This window comes from Pelophylax lessonae (assembly GCF_965119305.1).
Source record: "Pelophylax lessonae genome assembly, chromosome: 2".
NCBI lineage: Eukaryota > Metazoa > Chordata > Amphibia > Anura > Ranidae > Pelophylax > Pelophylax lessonae.
The window spans coordinates 617675518-617691657 of record NC_138769.1 but is presented as its reverse complement, the minus strand read 5'-3'; the positions used below and the strand labels follow the sequence as shown (position 1 = coordinate 617691657).

General features: G+C 44.4%; 1 protein-coding gene across 1 annotated transcript in view; it reads right to left on the bottom strand.

Annotated features, from left to right (window-relative positions):
* Nucleotides 1-16140, bottom strand: part of PARP4 (poly(ADP-ribose) polymerase family member 4) — a 351198-nt gene that overhangs the window by 173316 nt on the left and 161742 nt on the right. Inside the window, exon 20 of the mRNA XM_082247633.1 lies at nt 7277-7414. Within this exon, the coding sequence (XP_082103759.1) occupies nt 7277-7414 (138 nt within the window). The remainder of the gene's footprint in view (nt 1-7276; nt 7415-16140) is intronic.

Sequence of the window (16140 nt, the reverse complement as noted above, 5' to 3'; positions counted from 1 at the left end):
TAATTTTTGCAGCCTATACAGGCCGACACTTACTTCTGTATACTGTGTGAATGCCTAATGTACCTCTAGCCATCATATACCACGTTCTTTGTTGTCAGTTAAACCCATGTGAGCTCATTTTTGGAGCCTATACAGGCCGACACTTACTTCTGTATACTGTGAACGCCTACTGTACCTCTAGCCATCAAAAAGAAGTTCTTTGCTGTCAGTTAAACCCATGTGGGCTAATTTTTGGGGCCTTTTATGGCCGACACTTACTTCTGTATCAGGTGAATGCCTAATGTACTTTCAGCCACAGAATACTACAATTGTAGCTGTCAAACCCATGTGGGCTAACTTACACTTACACTTACTTCTGTTACCTGTGAATGCCTAATGTACCTTCAGCCACAGAATACTACATTCTTAGCTGTCAGGTAAACGCATGTGGGCTAATTGTTGGGGCCTGGAATGGCCGACACTTCTTTATCCTGTGAATGCCTAATTTTTCAGACTGGAAATTAAAAACAATGGGTCTGTAAAGGTTCCGCCAAATTGTGGAATGGATGCGGACCCATTTTACAGATGTGTGAATGGACCCTATATGTATTAGACATGTATTTACCGGCTGCTATCAGTTCTGGCTGATTTATGAAAAAAATAAAATTATTTTTTGCTGTAAAAAAAAAAATTTAGAGCAACTTTTTCAATTGCAATACTTCTGTTATGACATTGTCCATGTGCTGGGACTATTTGTGCACAGCTAGTACGTCTTTTTTGGCTGCAAATATGACCTAAAGGTTTTTAAAGTTTGCCTCCCATTAAAGTCAATAGGGCCCACCGCGAACTCGCGGTTCGCGGACTTTTGAGAAAATTTGTGGCTGGCGTTCGCGAACCGTCCCAGCCGATGTTCGTCCATCACTACTGACTAGTGCAGTAGTGATTAGGAACACTGAGTGGGTGGCAGTGATTAGGGACACTGTGAGTCGACTGTGGTGATTATGGACACTGAATGGGTGGTGGTGATTAGGTAAACTGACTGGCACACTGGTCTGGTGACAATGTACTGCTGTGGTGGCGATTAGAGATAACGGCTGGTGGGACTAGCATACAGTGATATCAGAGCAGCCTGCCATTTTACATGATCATCACCACAGCAGTTACAATGTTACCATAGTGACATTGCACTTGCTATGGTTACAGTATGTACAAAAAAAAAAAATATATGATTTATTTTATTTTTTTATATATGGTCACTAGAGCAGTGCAGTGTCGCCATAGTTTTACACGCTGATTGCTTATTACAGTTCATTCATGAAACCTTTGATTGCTACTGTGATTCGTGACAGCTATCCCATGGTACAGGGCCGCTGTGTTTGGTCCTTGTATCATGTGATCACTGTGACATCCTTCTTTTACAGATAGGATTGGCAGCAAGGATGGGAAATGTCATTATAATGGGGGACTTTAATTATCCAGATATAGACTGGGCAGAAGGAACCGCGCATCCAGCCAAGGCTCGGCAGTTCCTAAATGTTTTGCAGGACAATTTTATGGGTCAGATGATGAACGCACCGACAAGAAACAATGCGGTACTTGACCTACTGATTACCAACAATACAGACCTGCTCACGGATACAGAAATACGGGGCAACTTAGGAAACAGTGACCATAGATCAATTAGTTTCAGTATTAATCATAGAAATAGGAAACACAAGGGTAATATATGGACACTGAATTTCAAAAGAGCCAATTTCCCAAAACTGCTCTCTCTGCTAGAAAATATCAAATGGGATAGAACCATGGAAACAAAGAACACGGAGGAAAAATGGGAGTGCTCCAAGAGCATACTAAACAAAGGGATTGGCCAGTGCAGTCCAAAGGGAAATACATTTAAAAGAGCAAAACTAAACCCTGGGTGGCTAAACTCCAACATAAAAATGCATATTAACACTAAAGAAAAGACCTTCAAAAAATACAAGACTGAGGGGTCATTGGCAGCATTCAAGCATTACAAAGAGTGTAATAAGAAATGTAAAGACGAAATCAAGGCGGCTAAAATAGAACACGAGAGACATATAGCGGAAAAGAGTAAAAAGAACCCCAAGAAACTCTTTAGGTATATAAACAGTAAGAAAGCGAGGCCAGAACACATTGGCCCCATAAAAGACAACAAAGTAAATATGGCCACTGAGGACAAAGATAATGCGGAAGTGTTAAATATTTCTTCTCTTCAGTCTTCACAAAAGAATGGGGGGGCTACAATAACCCTGCTTGTAATGCTAAACTAAATAATACACCTCAGGAAGTACCGCCATGGCTAACAGAGGATAGACTTAGAACTAAACTAGAGAAACTTAACATAAATAAATCACCGGGACCAGATGGCTTGCACCCGAGGGTTCTTAAAGAGCTCAGCCAGGTGATTGCCAGACCATTATTCTTGATCTTTAAGGATAGTCTACAGTCGGGTATGGTGCCAGCTGATTGGAAAAAAGCCAACGTGGTAACAATATTTAAAAAAGGGCCGAGATATATCCCGGGTAACTATAGGCCGGTCAGCCTAACATCAGTAGTCTGCAAGATTTTGGAGGGGATGTTAAGGGACCACATACAAGACTTTAGTAATGAAAACGGTATTAGTAGTAATGAGCATGGATTCATGAAAAATCGTTCTTGCCAAATCAATCTATTAACCTTCTACGATGAAGTGAGCTGCCACCTAAAGGAAAGCCTGTGGATGTGGTGTATCTGGACTTTGCAAAGGCCTTTGACACCGTTCCCCACAAATGCTTACTGTACAAACTAAGGAAGGTAGGTATGGACCATAGGGTGAGTACCTGGATAGAGAACTGGCTCCAGGGGAGAGTACAGAGGGTGGTGAATAATGGAGAGTACTCGGATTGGGCGGGTGTGGAAAGTGGGGTCCCCCAAAGTTCTGTCCTGGGGCCAATCCTGTTTAATTTATTCATAAATGATCTAGAGGAGGGGAGATCGAGTACAATCTCAGTATTTGCGGACGATACTAAACTAAGCATGCCAATATCGTCAATGCAGGATGTGGAAACCTTACAAGCGGACTTGAACAAAATAATGGGGTGGGCAACTACATGGCAGATGAGGTTTAATGTTGAAAAATGTAAAGTAATGCACTTGGGTCTCAGAAACACGAAAGCAAACTACTCACTGGGGGGGAAACCTCTGGGTTAGTCTAGGATGGAAGAGGATCTGGGGGTACTGGTAGACAACAGGCTTGGCAGTGGCATGCAATGCAAAGCCGCTGCAAGCAAAGCCAACAGAATACTGGCATGTATAAAAAAGGGGATTCACTCCAGAAATAAAGAGATTATTCTCCCACTCTACAAGACTCTGGTCCGGCCACATTTGGAGTATGCTGACCAGTTCTGGGCACCGGTCCTCAGGAAGGATGTGCTGGAACTGGAGAGAGTCCAGAGAAGGGCAACAAAAATAATTAGGGGAATGGAGGGAATCGGCTATGAGGAAAGACTACAAGCACTGAACTTATTCTCTCTGGAGAAGAGACGATTGAGGGGGGATATGATATCAATGTACAAATACTGTACTGGCGAGGACCCTAGCATAAGGAACAACCTTTTCAGAGAAAGGGAATACAATAAGACACGTGGCCACTGACTAAAACTATTAGATGGGCACCTTAAAGACCACAACATACAGGGGTATACAATGTACGGTTAACAGCAAACACACACACACACATCAAAGGTTGAACTGGATGGACTGATGTCTTTTTTCAACCTCACAAACTATGTAACTATGTAACAGTAGAAAGCAATGCATGATGAATGACAGCCTAATCACAGCGCTTCTGGGAGGACATACATCCTCCTAGAACTAGGGAGCACCTGCCTGGCAGTTTATGTACATTGACCAGGTGGGAAATGTTTAAATACCATCAAAAGAAAATTCTGTCTAAATAAAAAATTATGACAATTAAATTTGGGTACAGTGTTGCATGCCTGAGTAATTGTCAAAGTGTGACAGAGCAGAAAAACGGTGGGATACGTATTCTTAGAGAAGGAGATCAGGACAATTTGAAAGAGCCCACGGGGTGTCTGCAAGGAGTCTGATGAGTCAAAGCACTGCATTCTTCTGGGCTAGTTTGGTGCGATGTGAATCACCAGAATGCCCTTCATCTCAATCCTGTGGAACAGACGAAGAAGGAGCTTCAGAAGAGGTAAGTCACAGATCAAGTTGTACTCATCCACAAAGCCACAAAAGTATCCAGTGATTCCACCAATGAATTCCTGTATCTGGACACAAACCTGTCCAGGTTATGGTTAGATCTGGAGGCTAGGGGGTCTATATCGGGCATGCCACACCTGACACAATCAAACTCAAGCAGCAGATGCTGATAAGGATTGTAATCAGCTGGAGGTGACCAGAACACTGAATAGAAACAAAAAAAGTGATGGCAGAAAAAGACAGAGTAGTCCATCAAGTCTGACCATTTTTATTTATTTTTTGTTTCTTTTTTGAATGTATGCAGTTGAAAAAATCCAGACCGGACAATCCACAAGCATAGCGGACAGAGGTAGAAGCGGGAAAATACTTTCTTCTGAATAAGAAAAAGACACTGACACACTTAAAGGCTTTTCCATAGCTATAAACCTAACAGTACTCTGCAAAACACCAAAAATGTGCACGGAGAGGCATAAGGCAGCGCCGCAGCGATCAGTTTTTATTTGAAGATATGGTAACATCAAACAATAAACTCACTCACGCGAGTATACAGAGACTGGGAGACAGTAAGGGCTGAACCACGGCTCCAAGGCAATGTAGTTATATACAGCGTAGGGCCACAATAGGCTCATAACAGCATTTAAAGGAATTCAAGAGTACAGAATATTGGTAATAATACTACTCTGAAATTAGGGATTACTGTACAGTTAAAATAGCTTTTATGCAGAGCATAAGCATCAAAAGACAAATATCAGGAGTTTTTGCCACATGCAGAGGCTTACACACATAATAGACTGCAGAGACTCTGTTATACCAAAATCTATACCACAACTCTGAATAGGAGAGCACTCTGTGGCTAACTGACGCAGTACATAGAGGTCTGGAAAGAGCCAATAAGGAGCTCAGTGCTTGAACACCATAACAGGCTATCATGTTTTTAATGGATCATGAGTTGAGTTGAAGTCACCCATAGGGCAGCTTCTTCTGCACTGCCTGAAAAGGTCAAGACAAATATTCCCAGAATACAGTAGAAGCAGGGGAAGTTATATAAGTGGAGGCGACTGTGTAATTGATTGACCGGGACAAATCGGGGTAATACCGGTTACTATTGCAATAAAAGCAATGGTAGGAAACAGTGGTGGAACTACCAGGGTCGCAAAGGTCAGACGTACGACCGGGCCCTAGAGTTCTGCCACTGTGGGGGAGCCCTGCCCGCCCGCTCTGCCACTGGGAGGGCCCTGCCCACCCCTTCTGCCAATGGGGGGAGCATGCAATGAGTCGGGAGATAGTACACTGTGGCTGAAGCTGAGCACTCATAGTCACTGCCATACCGGACTGCCTGCCTATACCCTCCGCCCATTGCTGCAGAGTCCAGTCAGATGCTATGTTGGAAGGCAAAAACTGGGAGGAGAAAGTCAGCTGACGGCCAGTAGAGTGAAGGGGGAGGAGCTCTCTGCTCTGCGAGGAGACCCCATGTCAGGAGAGGCATCACTGGAGGCATGTGAAGGGAGCAAGATGCAGGCAGAGACACACTGAGCAAGGAGAAGAATCGATTGACACAGGGCAGGTGAGCGCCAGTGTCACTGATCCCATCCCCCCCACCACTTCCTCTGACTGATCCCATGCTCTCTCCCCCCCCCCCCCCCCATCAGACAGTGGTGATGGAGGAAAAGGAATGACATTAGTGGTGGTGGGGATAGGGATGACATCAGTGGTGGAGGGGATAGGGATGACATCTGTGGTGGTGGGGATAGGGGGGACATCAGTGGCGGGGGGATAGGGAGGACATCAGTGGCAGTAGTGGGGATAGGGATGACATCAGTGGCAATGAACTGATTTCATCCCTATCCCCTCATCACCACTGCCACTGAGGCCATCCCTATCCCACAACTGTCACTGATGTCATCCCTATCCCACCACTACCACTGATGTCATCCCTATCTCACCACCATCGCCACTGATGCCATCTCTATCCCACCACGCTCACTGATGTCATCCCTATCCCACCACTACCACTGATGTCATCCGTATCCCCACAACCAACATTGCCATTGATCACATCCTCCCCGCCCACCTCCACTGATAGGATCAGTCCTCCTAGGGGGGTGGGGGAGATGCTATCTCCACTACAACTGCTGCCACTGATTAAACCATTGGGGGGGTACATCATAATTTCTTGCACCGGGGCTCTGAAGGTTCCAGTTACACCTCTGGTAGGAAAAAAAATCCTTGTACTAAAAGTGGGAAAATATGGTGAAATGGTCTATGTGACACAACTACTAGTGACTCAGCCCTTGCAGGAGAAATGTCCCATTTTTGACACATGAAGACAAGCGCCAGACATACCACAGTCAAAGGCCCGGAAAATATTCTGGAGCTAAAACCACAGTAACTATGCACTGGAGAGCTCCATATGCAGAACCCAGTGGTCATGTCACATTCCAGGAAATCTTTGCCCCAACTGGAGGCATACTCCTGAGACAGTCTTCAGGGATCAGGATCACACTAGAGATTGTGTCATGACACTGGACATGTAGAGTGCTCCGCAATTTTTCAAGCCCGTACACTAGGTGCCTTGAGAGAACAACAAGTAGAGCCCAGCACCCAAAGTGCACATTACTAGCGGACACTGCATCCTCATTCTAGCAGGGTCCTAGTACAGCCTTCAGGTGGCACTGAGGATAACCCTTTCCAGATAACTGCATAACAAGTCCCAGCTCAGCATCATAATGACCAATCTTGATTGAAGAAAAAGTAGTCCTAATGAAAGTAAAAAGGTTTAGAAAAAATGGGTTTGAAAAGACATATATCTTCCTAGGACACTAGTAAAAAACCTATGCATCATTGGATTGGGAAGGGTTATACTTGGTTGGCCAACATTTTCTTTTTTTTCATAGGCAGCAGCATAGCCTAATGCTCTTAAACTCTACTTTTCCTGTGTCCCATGATGAACATTTAGGAAATACATGACAGCAAAAAAATGATCAGATATTCCAGCTGAAATATATCATGTGTTTTACCCTAGAACGAAAGTCTGGAACTAGAATTCTGTGCAGGAGATGGTACAGTTTTTTACCTCACTGTCTTGGTCTGGGTGGGACTCAACCCACATTCTTGGGATATGAGGATCTTCAATTTGTATGTTTATAAAAAAACCTCCATCGGTCAGGGTACTGTCTTCTTCCACTTGGATCACAGCTTTGCAATCCGTTTGCTACAAAGGATAAAAAAAATGAAAAAAACAAACAAAATCAGTGATCCTTACATCAACAATGATTTATAAGAAAACATATACACAGGCATATTGCCATCTTATTTTGTGTCTTTTCAATTGTTTTTGGACCAAGATAGGTGGGGCTTTGATGAGTGCCAACAGATGTACATAATACTCTTTTGAGTATCACGATAATTTAAAGTTTGTCATGACGCAGAATAATCAAATTTTGGTACTCACCATAAACCCTTTTTGTTTTAAGGAGTAAGCAACCAAGGGTTGGGTATACTGCCGCCTACAGAAGAAATAAGCAATGAAGCACAAAAGAAATGAAGGCAAGCTCCCTAGAGGTTCCTCCAACAGATGTATCAAGCAGACTAAAAAGGAATAAATAGCGTATGATGGTAAGGAACTGTGCCCATCAATAGACTCCAACAAAATCATTTTTTGGTGGGTACTAAAATCCTATTTTCTCTATTATCCATTGTGGGACACAGTTTTATTAACAATAAGCAACCAAAGGATGTCTGGAAGCAGTGCAAACAGAGAGGCTGGTGCACCAAAACAAAACAGACAAACCAGCCCAATAAGAATATACCCAAAACCAAGACAAGACAAGGGCATTAAACACTCACTTGCATAACTTTTTGGCCAAAACTAGCATCTGCAGGGCAGATACATCAATCATGTGTAGCACTACTCCCAGAGGAACAACTAAATTGTTTTGTGATTTCTCTGCAACCGTAAAATGAAACACTTTGCTCACCAGCATCTACTGACACACCTTGGAGGTATTTCAAAGAATTTATTAGGACAAGAATAGCCTAGAACAGTCTTTTTCAACCAGGAATCCCAAGTGCCCTGGGGTGTCTGGAAGCTTCTTCTGGGGTTTCCTTGGCAAAAATCCTAAAGATTGCTCAAAAATTGTATACAAGCAAGAAAGTGGATAAAGCCTGCCTTTCAGTTACACAAAGCCACAGGTTTTCTTTAGGCACCATTACAACTTTCTAGAGACTGGCATCCTAACAACCAATAATGTCATCAGCTGATAAGGAGGATGTCTGTCGCCTCCACAGCATCCTTGTTTGACCCTCCCTATGCCTTTCGACCTCAGTACTGGGGTCACATTAGCTGACTGATGGAGAGAAATTAAGGGAGAGGAGAAACATTGGAATACTAGTCAGAACCAGTGTGCAAAAGTGTATTTGCTTTGGAAGAAAAAAATCACCCCTAACGTTGGGTGTCCTACATGTGTGGATGTTGCTGTATTATGTAGAACTATTAGAATAGTTTTTTACATTTAGAATGGGGTGACCTCGAGACAGTCCATAATTTTAAAGAGTGCCTTGAGATGGTCTATAATTTTAAAGGGTGCCTTGACTAAAAAAAAGTTGAGAAACACTGGCCTAGAAGAGAGGACTAGCAAGTGTAAAAACAATCAATAAGACAATAATGTTAATAATGTATCGCATACTAGCACATTATGAAATACGTATTTTAAAATAAAGATCTCCAGCTGTGCGCTGTCACTGCTGACAGGGCTTCCACCTTCAGCTGGTCTTTATTTCTGGTTCGTGGGCTCTGGCCATCTGACTGGCCGGCCCGTGGTGACATCACTCCCACGCATGCATGCGAGATACCAGGGAACCTCTAAGGACTTTCTGGAAAAACAGACAGGTAATCTATCTGCCTAAATCAAGCAGGTACTAAATTAAGAGGTATAGCCTGACAGCCCTTTATCACATACAGAGAAGAACCGGTACTTGACACAGGGAAGGTGGGACAACATCCTCATTAAGGGGAAAGGCAGAGACCACCTTAAGTAAAAAGGAGAATGTTCTGCTCAAGACAACTTTATGGGGTCCCATGGATAACAACATCAAAAAAATGTCCAAAATAGGTTCACATTAGGGTCTTAGTAACACCAACAATAATAGATTTAAATTCTATAGTTGGAGTGGTGGCGAAGCATTGAGGGGGAACATATGCAACCCCTTGAATGAAAATTCAAATCAGTGAAATATTAGCAAGTGAACCTTGATGGCATGATAGTGTACAGTGGTCCTGCCAGCAGCAGAACTGAGTAGGGTGTTCAAGCCGGAGCAGAAGAAAGCTGTCAGTGGACCACAGCAGAATAACAGGCTGGTGACAGTGGGTCAGTAGCAGGCTGGAATGGGCAGGTACTGGCTGGTAGCAGACAGGTCATAAGCAGACACTGGCTGGCAACAGGCAGGTGATGAGCAGGTATTGGCTTGGACAGTAGGCGGGCGGTTAAGCAGGTAATGGCTGGTAGCAAGCAAGGCGGCCCAGAGTGGATTGCTAGGTAGCGTGTGGAGGAAAAAGTCTGTGTGGAGTGTGGAGTCTCTGGTCAGAGACTGATAATCAGATCAGGTACAAGTACATAAGCAGTACAGTGTTAACAGGAGCAGGCAGAAGCAGAGGTCAGATGCAAGCTGAATTTGATTCAGGCAGAGTTCAAGGGATGGTTAGGAGAAGCTGGATCGGCAATGGGTAATCTGATCCAGGTAACAGGTCACAGATCACATGAGAAATGCTGTAGAAGAAACTGCATTGAACCAGAGTAATGGCTCTGTTTAAATAGCTCGTCTGGCGGTAAAATGGCAACATCAGTGACAGATGCGCAAGCACACATGCACCTTCTCCGTGTGGACAGACAGATAAACCAGAACCCCTCCCCAGTGTAAGGAAAGAAAAAGTCCACCTTCCAAAAAAGCTAGGTACAGAAGGCACAATGACAGGGATATCTTTGTACGAGAATGTAACCAGAACATCTTGTCCAGGGAAAGACTGGATTTGTCTAACACTGTGTGAATGTTACGTAGAAAAGTTCTGGAGTGGACGTAGGCAAATGTAACTGCCTTTAAAGTGAATATTACAGCACTCACATTCAGTTCCACAGGGATGGCCAATAACGGGATTGATATTGCCAAAAAAGATTCTGAAATTTTGGCAACTTCAGCTGGGGAAGAAAGGACTATGGTATAAAAAGTATTCAGGAGAAGACCCAAGTACTCCAACAATGTTATGGAATCAGAGCTGACTTCTCGAAGCTCAGGATTCACCCAAAGTCTTCCACGGTCTGCATCACGATTGACACAGAGTCCAAAGTCAAAGACGTCTGCTACTGTAGCAGCAGATCATCAAGATATGGCTGGAAAGCCTCCAAACTGGTTGTGAGGACCTTTGTGAGGACCTCTGTAAACTTCCCCGATGCCAAAGCAAAACCAAATGGAAGGCAAACAAACTGACAGTAGTTGTGGTAAAGCTCAGAAGTTGCTGATGACATGGGAAGATGGAAAAGTGTAACTACACATCCTTTTTATGGATGGATATAAAGAAGTCTCTGTGATTGTGATGATGAAATTCACTAAGTGACCAAATAGATTTCACCGCTGATGGAACTAGTGGAAGTGGACATTCCTACGACGGTGGATAAATCTGCAGGTCTTTAACCCTTGATTTGTCAAGGGGATTTAGAATCACCTGAGACCAAGAGGATGCAAGAGGATTTGTGGGTCTAGGAAATGGAATCAGACTTGGTGGACTGGAAAGAACAGTTGAACGCACAATAGGAAGGTGTTGACCTGAGCAGTTGATTCTTATGTTCGAGTAATATAAGCGAGTATTCTTACCTCCTGTCACCTTTTAAATAGTTTTGTCCAGCAAAGAGCAGGCTCTCACAAAGAACAAAATTTTCTTTTGCTCCACTGACAAGCACTTAAGACAGAGTGCCTTGTCGAATCTTGACAGAAGAACAGGTTATCCATGACATAACCTGGCTTTCGGCTAGGACATATCATGACTTATCAAGGATTTATAAGCAAAAAGGGATTGAGTACATCCCATCATCATATCACTGTTTCTATATACTGGATATTTAAAACAAAAATGTGATAATAAAAAAAGAGACAGCATCTCACAAAAGTGAGTACACCCCTCACATTTTTGTAAATATTTTATTATATCTTTTCAGTGACAACACTGAAGAAAATACACTTTGCTACAATGTAAAGTAGTGAGTGTACAGCTTGTATAACAGTGTAAATTTGCTGTCCCCTCAAAATAACTCAACGCATCAGCCATTCATGTCTAAACCACTGGCAATAAAAATTAGTATATCCCTAGGTGAAAATTACCAAATTGGGCCAATTAGCCATTTTCCCTCCCCAGTGTCATGTGACTCATTAGTGTTACAAGGTCTCAGGTGTAAATGGGGAGCAGGTTTGTTAAATTCTGTGTTCTCACGCTCAGTCTCTCATACTGGTCACTGGAAGTTCAACATGGCACCCTAATGGCAAATAACTCTCTGAGGATCTGAAAAAAGAATTGTTGCTCTACATAAAGAAGGCCTAGGCTATAAGGAGATTGCCAAGACCCTGAAACTGAGCTGCAGCATGGTGGCCAAGACCATACACTGGTTTAACAGGACAGGTTCCACTCAGAACAGGCCTCGCCATGGTCGAACAAAGAAGTTGAGTGCATGTGCTCAGCGTCATATCCAGAGGTTGTCTTTGGGAAATAGACATATGAGTGTTGCCAGAACTGCTGCAGAGGTTTAAGGGGTTGGGAGTCAGCCTGTCAGTACTCAGACCATATACAGCACACTGCGAGAAATAGGTCTGCATGGCTGTCGTCCCAAGGGAAGCCTTCTAAAGATAATGCACAAGAAAGCCCACAAACGGTTTGCTGAAGATAAGCAGACTAAGGACATGGATTACTGGAACCATGTCCTGTGGTCTGACGAGACCAAAATAAACCTATTTGGTTCAGATGGTGTCAAGCGTGTCTAAGGCAACCATGTGAGGAGTACAAAGACAGGTGTGTCTTGCCTACATCTAAGCATGGTGGTGGGAGCGTCATGGTCTGGGGCTGCATGAGTGCTGCCAGCACTGGGGAGCTACAGTTCATTGAGGGAACCATGAATGCCAACATGTACTGTGACATACTGAAGCAGAGCATGATCCCCTCCCTTCTGAGACTGGGCCACACGGCAGAATTCCAACATGATATCGACCCCAAACACACCTCCAAGATGACCACTGCCTTGCTAAAGAAGCGGAGGGTAAAGGTGATGGACTGGCCAAGCATGTCTCCAGACCTAAACCCTATTGAGCAACTGTGGGGCATCCTCAAACGGAAGGTGGAGGAGTGCAAGGTCTCTGACATCCACCAGCTCTGTGATGTCGTCCTAGAGGAGTGGACACCAGTGGCAACCTGTGAACTCCATGCCCAAGAAGGTTAAGGCAGTGCTGGAAAAATGGGATTTTTTTTTTTTTGATAAACATTTTATTAGGATTTTGCAGTACAGAAAGTACAAAACAATGCGGTACATGCGAAGAAAAACAACATTGTAAACAAAATGAAACATTAGTACCTCCATTAAATATGAGTCAAGGGGCCTGCAATTTGAAGCGAACTGGGGGGGAATCAGGTAGGTGAGAAGAGGGGGGTTGGGGTAGCAGACGTCCGGCCGATTAGCTCTCCTTGCCACCATACGACAGTTCAGAATCCAGGGTTTATGGTGGACTAGGGACTTTCGAGCAGCTTTATTGAGGAGGGAGGAAGTGGTGTCCAAGTGGCCAAATAGTAGAGCATAAATGTCTTTGGGTAGAGAGAGGCCTAGTGTGTCCAAAATAAATGTAAGAATTTTGTCCCAAAACCGAGAAATCTGAGGGCAGGCCCAGTCAGGAAGATACGCTCCGCACAAGGAGCAGACTCTGCGCTTGTGCTCCGGTACCCACTTCAGGCAGGGGAGATAGGCTCCATGTAAGATCTTGAGTTGTTGTTCCCGCCAGAACTCGTTATGGACAAATAGGCAAGTAGAGTTGTAGCCCCTAAGAATGCGGTCTCTGGCATCAGGGGAAGTTAGTGTCTTATTCCAAGTGTTGGCTACCTGGGATGCCGACGCGGCATGCCATAAAATGGGATTTTTTACTTACCATAAAATCCATTTCTCTGAGTCCACCGACGGACGTAGCTGCTGCTTTAAATCATAGACGGATGGGTAATATGCCCATCCCACTAGGAGTGACCAGGTAGAGCCAAAGGCTTTGACACACCCAGGGGGGCGGCGTCCTTGGGTTATTACCCCTGGCCTTACCGTTGCATCTTCAGTTTAGTTGCAAGCAGGGAATAATACCCAAAACCCAACTCTTCAGAGAATAGAGGGGTGGGAGCTATGTCCATCGGACTCAGAGAAAAGGATTTTACGGTAAGTAAAAACTCCCATTTTCTCTTTCGTCCACCGACGGACGTAGCTGCTGCTTTAACTCATAGATGGATGGGGTGTCCAAAAGCAGTAACCACTGAGGGGTGGGGAAAGGACAAACTTAAAAGAATGCAATTCCCACGGCTAACATAGCCAATTATATAACATGGCCCAACAAGCAACAACTGGGGCCCAATTGTAACAAACCCATAAAGGAGAAGGAAAAGTAGACTGTTCCTTAAACCTTGCGGCCAAAGAACTCATCCGAGGATGCAAACACATCCACTGCGTAAAACTTGATGAACGCATGTACAGATGATCAAGTGGCTGCCTTGCAAACCTGCATCACTGACGCCTGATGGCGGAAAGTCCAAGAGGCACTCAACACCCACGCACAGTGAGCCGTGACAGGGAAAGGAGGAACCTTGCCCTTAAGAGAAAACGCCTCCACCACCGTCTGTCTGATCCATCGAGAGATGGTCGCCGCAGACGCAGCCTGACCCCTATGGGGTCCATTCATATTTACAAACAGAGAGTCCGATTTACGAAAGGACTCAGTAGTCTCCAGATACACCCGTATCACCCAAACCACATCCAAGTAATGCAAGGCAATCTCCTTAGGATGTGAAGGTTTCGGACAAAGTGATGGAAGCACTATGTCTTCATTCAGATGGAAGTCTGAAACCACCTTAGGAAGAAACGACGGATTAGGCCGTAACACTACCGTATCCCTGTGTATTACCAGATAAGGAGAGTGGCAAGATAGCGCCACTAGTTCAGAAACACTGCGCGCAGAGGTGATAGCCACCAAAAAGGCAATTTTCTGCGACAAGGCAGGCAAGGAAATGTGTCTTATGTCCTCAAAAGGAGATTTCTGAAGAACCGATAGAACCAAATTAAGGTCCCAAGGAGGTAACGGAAACCTCCTGGGGGGAGCCAAATCGCGAACCCCCTGAAGAAACGTACAAATCAAAGAGTGTGTAGCCAAAGGACATTGGAAGTACACAGCCAAGGCCGAGATCTGACCCTTAAGAATGCCCAATGCTAAACGTTGGTCAACTCCTTTCTGTAGAAAGGTAAGGATCTAGGATGCAGCTTCAGAGATTCGCACCAAGCAATGTACGCTTTCCACGTACGATGATAAATCTTCCGAGAAGTGGACTACCAAGCCTTGAGTAAGGTAGGGATCACAGAATCGGACAGACCCCTGTCCTTTAACACCTTGCTCTCAACAGCCAAACCATTAAAGCCAGTAACTGTAAAGCAGGATGGAAGATCGGACACTGAGACAGAAGATCTTCCCGCAAAGGAAGTGTCCACGGACCTGCGACCTTCAGCCGAATCACCTCGGCGTACCACGATCTCCGGGGCCAATCTGGAGCCACCAGAATTACCGGAATCCCCTTCAACTCAGGGGCGGATCCAGAGTCTAGTCTCGGGAGGGGCACTGGTCAGAGACTGCAAACATGATACAGGAGATGGTTGAGAGAATGCAGACATACTACAGGAGATGGTCAGAGACTGCAGACATGATACAGGAGAGAGTCAGAGACTGCAGACATGATACAGGAGATGGTCAGAGACTGCATACATGATACAGGAGAGAGTCAGAGACTGCATACATGATACAGGAGAGAGTCAGAGACTGCAGACATGATACAGGAGATGGTCAGAGACTGCAGACATGATACAGGAGATGGTCAGAGACTGCAGACATGATACAGGAGATGGTCAGGAGACTGCAGACATGATACAGGAGATGGTCAGAGACTGCAGACATGATACAGGAGATGGTCAGGAGACTGCAGACATGATAAAGGAGAGAGTCAGAGACTGCAGACATGATACAGGAGATGGTCAGAGACTGCAGACATGATACAGGAGATGGTCAGAAACTGTAGACATTATACAAGAGATGGTCAGAGACTGTAGACATGATACAAGATCAATGTATCAATGCAGCCTCACCAGTGGTCATCAAATGCAGCTTCACCAGTGCCAATCAAATGCAGTCTCATCAGTGCCCATCAAATGCAGCTTCACCAGTGCCCATCAAACGCATTCTCACCAGTGTCAATCAAATGCAGCCTCATCAGTGCCCAACAGTAGTAAAAAAAAATACTTGTCAGGGGTTCCAAACCTTCTATCTCTATCCAAAACTACATACACTTGCAGCACAAAAATTCGCCAGATGATAAACAAAAAAATACATATTTTTACCATTTATATAAGAGAGAGGGAGAGAGGGAGAAAATAAGAAAATATTGCAGTAATAAATTATGTTCCGCTTTAAGACCCTGCCTTCATTTTTCCGCGTCTATTGCCTACTTCCTAAACCATGGTTGAATTATATCAGAGACTCTTTTACTTCCTGTTGTGTCTTCAGAACAGGAAGTGAGGGAAAAATCTCCTTAATGATGGGACACTGACAAAAAACAAACTAAAACTCTAAAACACTTGTGCTCGTAATAAAAAGGTGAAATCAATAACCAAATAG